General features: G+C 33.8%; 1 protein-coding gene across 1 annotated transcript in view; it reads right to left on the bottom strand.

Annotated features, from left to right (window-relative positions):
- Positions 1 to 2098: 2098 nt before the first annotated feature.
- The window catches only part of LOC137641445 (uncharacterized), a 9906-nt gene continuing 3308 nt past the window's right edge, over positions 2099 to 8696 (bottom strand). Inside the window, exons 2-3 of the mRNA XM_068373986.1 lie at positions 6007 to 6820; positions 2099 to 4828 (exon numbers count right to left, since the gene is read on the bottom strand). Of these exons, the coding sequence (XP_068230087.1) occupies positions 4378 to 4828; positions 6007 to 6820 (1265 nt within the window). The 3' untranslated portion in view covers positions 2099 to 4377. The remainder of the gene's footprint in view (positions 4829 to 6006; positions 6821 to 8696) is intronic.

The following is an 8696-nucleotide window of genomic DNA, read 5'->3' as shown; positions in this document are numbered from 1 at the left end:
ATTTTCTTTATTTGTAAATATTTGAGTGAATAGATTAATTATCCTTTGCTTTTTGCCAATGCGTAATAGTTCCTCGTAATTATACTGCAGTTTATTAAGGGAACTCAGGCGTACTTTAATGCACATCATCTCTATTTCGAATGTAAATCTGAAAGTCATAATTTGTGTCTATATATACAAACACATAGACTTACAGACGTATGCAAACAGATAAACTTACAGACGCATACGCACAGGTAGAATTATAGATACATACAAAATGACGTATACACACAAATGGACGTACAAACGTATACAAACATACTTACTGACATATGCAACCAGATAGACTTATAGAAGTATACAAACGACAGTAGACTGATAGACGTACGCAGACTGGAATATCTAAATTGCATCATTCAATCGTTGCCCATTGTACTGGTAAAAAATGAGTTGTATCCCTCGGTCTTCCATGCCCTTCGCCCGAGGGAAAGGAAATGTCCGAGATTATCCGGAGGATCTTGTAGGGATACCATAACCCGGATGGTACTGCTGTCCTAAACTGATAGGACTGCAGCTTTTGATTTGGAATTTGGTTTAGTAAAGATTTGAGATTAACAAAGCACAAAGGGCGTTGTATTTTAGCTCCAAAGAGACCCATAAAGCTCTCAGGGACTTTCGGGATTTCAATGTTTCATAGATTAGCCAGAGCACCAGCCACCCGTCGGGATACTACCGCTGGAGAGTTATTAGGGCCTTTGACTGGCCAGGCAGTACTACATTAGATCCCCCCCCCCTTCTCTCTCTCTCTCTCTCTCTCTCTCTCTCTCTCTCTCTGGTTACGGCTCATTTTCCTTTCTCTACACATACACCGAATAGTCTGGGCTATTCTTTGACACATTCTCCTTTGTCCTCATACACCTAACATCACTGAGATTACCAAACAATTCGTCTTCGCTCAAGGGGTTAACTATAGCAAGGTAATTGTTCAGTGGCTACTCTCCTCTTGTTAAGGGTAGAAGAGACTCTAGCTATGGTGAGCAGCTCTTCTAGGAGAAGGACACTCCAAAATCAAACCACTGTCCTCTAGTCTTGGGTAATGCCATAGCCTCTGTACCTTGGTCTACCACTGTCCAGGGGTAGAGTTCTCTTGCTTGAGGATACACTCGGGCACACTATTCTATATATTTTTCTCCCTCTTGTAATTTTGAAGTTTTTATAGTTTATATACGAAAGATTTATTTTGATGTTGTTATTGTTCTTGAAATATTTTATTTAAGTCGTTCATTACGTCTCTTGTATACTATTTATTACCTTATTTCCTTTCCTCACTGGGCTACTTTCCCTGTTGGAGCCCTTGTGATCATAACATACTGCTTTGCCAACTAGGGTTGTAACTTAACAAGCAATAATGATAATAATAATAATAATAATAATAATAATAATAATATTCTTTTCAATTTAATAAAAATAATAATATTCTTTTTAATTTAATAAAAATAATAATTTTCTTATTAATCTTAATAATAATAGTAATAATTTTATACATTTTATCAATTGAAGGAGAAGAGAATCAATTTACCTCACAATCTGAATTTAAGTTCTCATCTTAACACGTTCGAAACTAAAGCAATTATATCTTTTATTCAACTCCTAGTTCCAATTAACATTCATTTACTGAGTTATATTAAATTTATTTAGAGGCAATTTAATTAATCTGCCACAACGATCCTTGAATGACTATTTTCATCATCATCACCATCATCATCATCCTCATCATCATCATCTCCTCGCCTATTGACGCAAAGGGCCTCGGTTAGATTTCGCCAGTCATATCATTGACTGACTAAATCCATAGAGGATTCCTTGGCTAGATTCCTCAAAGGATAGCCAGGTCCTTGTGATGTGCAGTGACTCCTGTCAGCCCATACTAATTCCAAAGTTCTCGTTACTCCTCCTGGTTGCTCATCCGCTTATACTATTTTTATATTCCTATAATCTTATCATATCTCTTATCTTCTATTATTAGGTAACCATTATCAATATTACTTCTCAAGGCAAACAATGCTTCTATTATTCTTGCAACTGGGTAATAAAACAACGTTAAGTAAATATATTTTTATTAAAAATAAATTTTCAATTATAAGGATTAATCACAATATATCAAATATTGTCTCGCTTAAGTTTGCTTCCTTCACCAGAGACTTAAATTTGCATTAAAATGAGACTAATTTTGTGTTGTTTATAAAGGTATTTAAAATTCATAATTTATTCTAGTGTTGCTAATATGGTAACAAAACACAGTAAATTACTCGAGCCCCTCAAAATTGAATTTAGTTTTCTAGTTCATAACCCAAAGAATTTAAAATTAGGACTTCAAAATAATAAGACCATAAAGGAAATTTTCAATATTTGCTTGCTAAGGAAGTTGAAGGTTAACACAGGAAAGCATACCAAAAATATTTACTAGATTTTTTGTTCTAATAGTCATATGTATTTTGGTTCTTCTATAACAATGAAAAACATACATTAGTGATATCTGAGAGCATAACATCCCCACAAATAAGTGCAAGTAACTCCTACAGCAAACATTACATATGAGTATTATTTATCGTAAATCTATTTAGAAACCATCATAAAAACCAGATTTCCGTAGAGTAGTATGTCTGTAAAAGCTTAATCGGAAGTGGAATATGTTTCACAGGATTTCCAGATATTAGAATAATAATTCTATGAAGTAAATGTTCCAATCAAAGCCATAACTGAGTGAGTGTATCAACACTTACAAAATCATTTTACCAAGACTTCACTCCTAATGAAACTAAAATCGTCCACGGACATTTCTTTGAACAGTTCTTCGAAAACAGTTCTTCGAAAACCGATCTGATCTTCGAAATACAAAAACTTCAAAACTTCAAAGTATTTATCTTCGACAAGCAAGCCCTTCGAAGTAATTTATGTTCGACAAGCAAACCCTTCGAAGTAATTTATGTTCGACAAGCAAACCCTTCGAAGTAATTTATGTTCGACAAGCAAACCCTTCGAAGTAATTTATGTTCGACAAGCAAACAGTTCTTCAAAAACTGATCTTCGACCACAGTTCTTCAATATACAAAAACTTCAAAGTATTTATCTTCGACAAGCAAACCCCTCGAAGTAATTCATCTTCGACAAACAAAAACTTCGAAGAAATCATCTTCGGCAAGCATAAACTTAGAAGTTTTTACCGTCGATAAGCAAAAACTTTGAAGTATTTATCTTCGGCAAGTAAAAACTTTGAAGTATTTATCTTCGACTAGCAAAAACTTCGAAGAAATCATCTTCAACAAGCATGAACTTTGAAATATTTATCTTCGACAAGCAAAAACTTCGAAGAAATCATCTTCGACAAGCAAAAACTTCGAAGAAATCATCTTCGACAAGCATAAACTTCGAATTATTTATCTTCGACAAGAAAATACTTCAAAGAAATCATCTTCGACAAGCATAAATTTTGAAGTCATTTATCTTTGACAAGCAATAACTTCGAATTATTTATCTTCGACAAGCAAAAACTTCGAAGAAATCATCTTCGACAAGCATAAATTTTGAAGTCATTTATCTTTGACAAGCAATAACTTCGAATTATTTATCTTCGACAAGCAAAAACTTCGAAGAAATCATCTTCGACAAGCATAAACTTCGAGATATTTATCTTCGAAAAGCAAAATCTTGGAATTATCTATCTTCGACAAGCAAAAAACTTCGAATTCTTTATCTTCGACAAGGAAAAACTTCAAAGTATTTATCTACGACAAACAAAAACTTCGAAGTATTTATCTTCGACAAGCAAAAACTTTGTAGTATTCATCTTCGACAAACAAAAACTTGGAAATATTCATATTTAACAAGCAAAATCTTCGAAGTATTTATCTTCGACAGGTTAATTTCTTCGATTTTTTTTCGAAGATATTTCCCTAAACCAGCTAAATAGATATTAAGTGGATTCTACTAGGTTATCAACAGCCTTACCTACCAATTATTTGCTCCTGTCATCAATTAAATTACGATGCATTTAATAGTACTTTTATCAATCCGTGTACTGATAGTGAATAAATATTCATCAGTGATGTCATATAACAAGTGAATAAAACGTCATGTGAATGCTCGGTTAATATTATTGAGAAATTTAATTATAAATTTACAGTTAATTTTTAGTTGCTTTGCTTGAAAGAAAAAACAAGACCCATAATTGTCAATAAGAACGAAATAATCACGGAAATCTCATCATCTGACATCTATTAATGAAAATGTCATTGTTGTTGTAATTCTAGAACATTCATGTTTAAATATATTCTCTTTAAAAGGGCACATAACCGTTTCAAATCAAACTTGGTCTTGTATCAAATTTACTACCTTTCAGGATATCAATCCCGCTTCCATGAGTTCATTAAAGACTGCTAGGAAGCGAGGTTTAAACAAGGGATTTGTGTCTAAAGTTTCCAGAGTTGTTCTTCTTACCTCTTCCATGAAAGTGTCCAGGTCTGTGCCTGACATTTCTGGAACGTCCTCCGGTTCTATTAGTAAAGATGGTATAACCTCTATGGCGGAAAGAAAACCATATTTATTCTTGTCTCGAAACTCCTGCACAAGTTCTTCTTGGGTAAAGTACATTGGCAAGTTACCCCCTTCGAGCACCTCTTTGTAGGAGGAATGGTAAACAGACATGAAGTAATCAAAGTGAGGTTTCCTGGTATCTCCAGTCAGACTGGTAAATAAGAAGTAATTCAGCTCAGTTGCCAGTGAGGCCTCACGACACATCTGAAGGTCAACTAACATGACCTCTATTGGATGACCTTCTTCATTGTATCTGAAAATAATTAATCGAAGACTTTAGTAGTTAATTTCTGTTTTATGGACTAAGTAGCATATAAGATTCATGTTTATCAATAATAAAGGTTGCTAAAATAATACAAGCTCAATTGAATGCACTGTATCAGACAAATAATGAATACTACTGATAAAGGAGTTTGCAGTTCTCAACAATAATAATACAACCCAAAGCAACATCATATCCAAAGGCATATCAAACATAGTATACATCATGAACTTATGCTCAACTGGCGAGTAATCATTGTTGTTTTTAAAGGCCAATGACACTAATATATTATTCCCTTTATGTTAGTCTTGTCTAACTTCAAACAATAGAATTGTCTTGTTAAAAAAAAAGGAAAGCTTGATGATTGAAATGATTTTATGTGTAAATCATAAGAAATGAGCACCAAACTGAACAATCTACGGATTAATCATCTTAACAGAGACCACTTGGAATGAAGAAATGAATGTATGAGTTTGCTTCATTATATTAATCCATGACTAAGATTTTTTAACAGATCTTAGTGGCAAACTCGATTGAATTGCCTGAAACTATCAGGAACAATAACAAAACCTGGTCCTAAGGTCTTCAGAGCTGGAGTCAGGAAGAGGAATGATATGGTCAATTGTATACATTGTCTCAAACTCAAACAAATGAATATCAAAGGGAGCAATTAAAAAATTAAATTTTCAATAGATATTTTCTGGCCTTAGGGAAGTGTGGACTATTGTAATCTTAAAAGGCGTAAAAATAAGAGGACATTCAACAAAGAAAACCTAAATAGGGCAAGGGAGCACATCGTGATCGTTTGGCCTTCCACCTTAAAAGAAACTACAAATTTATCTACAGGAAAAGGAAGTTATAAGAGAACCTGGAGATTCAAATGTCATTCAGAATGTTATATCTATTTATATTTTCTCTATAATCAAACGATCAGGATAGTACATAGGTTTTAAAGAATGGAAAACTTTAGCTTTGGCTATGGAAAGAGGACAGGATCAGCCAAGCAAGGTTAAGAAGAAACGGCTTCGCACGATTGGGGGTTAAAATACCTACCACTGAGATTTTTATCTCAGCAACAAAATTAGATTTTTTTTCTCATGGCCTCTAGTACTTGAATAATAATTCATGAATGGATAATAAAGATGGGTGCTACTACACATTTAACTCACCTGAAAAGAATATTGTTGTTCCAGCAGTCACCATGGCATATACTGTTGAATTTTTTACTACGCATTTGAACACCAAAAACATCCTTTACTTCAGACTTTAACGAATTCATCCATTCTATGGCAGTCTCGTAGCCACCAACTTTTTCCAGCATCATTATCGCAGTACCAAGGGCCTTTAAAAACATTGGCATATGCGAATCTGTGTTGCCAGGTACGAAGGATAGCCAGTCTCTTTCGAGAATCTTATATTTTGTTTTGGCAGTCTCCCCTTCTTCAAACTTGCTCATCAAGACGTATGAGGCACTATGTATTCTAGCCATTTCTTTTATAACTAGGTCAACGTGATCTTTATCCATACCATACCTCCGGTCTAACATTATGAAATCTCTAGCTCTCAGATCTTCAAAATACATCTGCTCTTTCTTATCTTCCAGGAAAACATGAAAACACTTAGGAAGGCGAAGGGGTTCTTGCCCTGCTGAAATTAAGGCCTCATTTAAAGCCGGTAAGATTTCTTGATAGAACTTCCCCTCTTTTTCAAATAATACCTTTGTTACATCTGGAAACCCTTCGAGATTCCTGAACCCATTGAGTTTGACGACGTATGTGACTTGACACTCTTGGTTGTCTTTTAGGTATTTGACTTCTACACTCGTTACCACGCAAACATAATTATCTCCAGGTTTGGTGAAGTCAACCACCTTCCAGGATTCCAGAACAGCATCACTTCCCTTGTCGCATTTAAGGGCTTCCTTAACATGTTCGTCAGTGATCAGGCTATGAGAGGTAATGGGCTGCTTCTCAGTTGATGCCACTAGAACGGTATAAAGAAATAAACATGAATAAAGAAGTGTATGGGTAAGTACATATTTCAATGACTATCTTAAAAGTCTTAGCCTTTCTTAAATTTCAGGTAATTTCTTTAATCTAAAACCTGGATTTAGGGTAGAAGAGACTCTTTAGCTATGGTAAGCAGCTCTTCCAGGAGAAGGACACTCCAAAATCAAACCATTGTTCTCTAGTTTTGGGTAGTGCCATAGCCTCTGTACCATGGTCTTCCACTGTCTTGTGTTAGAGTTCTCTTGCTTGAGGGTACACTCGAGCACACTTCTCTATCTAATTTTTTTTCTTCCTCTTGTTTTGTTAAAGTTTTTATAGTTTATTTAGGAAGTATTTATTTTAGTGTTGTTGCTGTTCTTGAAATATTTACATTTTCCTTCTTTCCTTTCCTTACTGGGCTATTTTCCCTGTTGGAGCCTCTGGGCTTGTAGCATCCTGCTTTTCCAATTAGGGTTGTAGCTTAGCAAATAATAATAATAATAATAATGATAATAATAATAATAACAATAATAATATACACTCTTGCCTTGTCTGACTTTTGATTTAGATGTGTTAATAAATTTTGTTTATAGCTTTAGTTTGAAGAAATCTCTCTCTCTCTCTCTCTCTCTCTCTCTCTCTCTCTCTCTCTCTCTCTCTCTCTCTCTCTTGGTGTATAAGATTACCAAAAGTACCAAGATCTCCTTACCGTAATTCCACGTAGGGTAATTATGTGATTAAAATTTGTAGTGAAGATAACAAATTCACCATATTGGGAATATTTTGATAAACAGGATGATAAATGATTTATTAAGAATAAATATCCACAAAGTTTTAAGAACTTTGAATGAATCAACCCCAACTAAGTGCATAGGGATATTCTCTTGTTCACGAAATATAGAACGAAATAATAATCGATTAATTATAATTATATTTCTCATATATTAATGGCAACTGAAGGTTTCATTGCAGACAAAAATATCTCCCAAATTCCAAATCGTGAACAAGTTCATGAAGTAGGCAGTATCATACGAGTAATTCATAAAACTATTTTACTTTTTAAATTATTCAAAATGGGTCATGGTATTCAAGTAGTCTATCTATATTCAAGTATAATAATAGTTAAAATAACGTTGAAATGCTGAAATTTAATAAAGAGACAATCTCAAAAACCTTCTTGTTAAATTAGAGGACGAAAGTATCCTGATGTTATAAAGAAATTATATTCTAACTTACCAATGATTTTTTCCGTTTCTGAAGCAATTCGTCAATTGTAATGTAATTATAGGGTCATAGGTATTCAGGTTTTGTATATTATTATTATTATTATTATTATTATTATTATTGATGTTGTTGTTGTTGTTGTTGTTGTTACCATTATTATTATTATTATTATTATTATTATTATTATTGTTATTACAAGCTGAGCTATAACCCTAGCTGGAAAAGCAAGATACTATAAGCCCAAGGGTCCCAACGAGGAAAAATAGCCCAGTTAGGAAAGGAAAAAAAGGAAATAAAAATCTACAAGAGAACTAATTAACAATCAAAATAAAATATTTCAAGAACAGTAACAACATTGAATTAGTTCTTCCATATACTGTATAAACTATAAACCCGCAAAAAAAAAAAAAAAAAAAAAACATAAGAGGAAGAGAAATAAGATAGAATAGTGTGACTGAATGTACCCTGGTTCTCTTTGGTCCTAGCTTGGGTGAAAAGGAGGCTTGGGCGCTGATCATATGTAATATGGTCAGTTTCTAGGGCATTGTTGGGCTTGATAGGGCAATGGAAGTGTCCCTTGTACCTGCTATTCATGAGCGTCCTTGAAGACTTTAAACAGACAGGTTCTCATTCTTTTCCAACCAAGT

The sequence above is a fragment of the Palaemon carinicauda genome, chromosome 5, assembly GCF_036898095.1.
Source record: "Palaemon carinicauda isolate YSFRI2023 chromosome 5, ASM3689809v2, whole genome shotgun sequence".
In the NCBI taxonomy this organism is placed as follows: Eukaryota; Metazoa; Arthropoda; class Malacostraca; order Decapoda; family Palaemonidae; genus Palaemon; species Palaemon carinicauda.
Note: the sequence above shows the minus strand (reverse complement) of the source record. Positions and strands in the feature narration are given on the sequence as shown.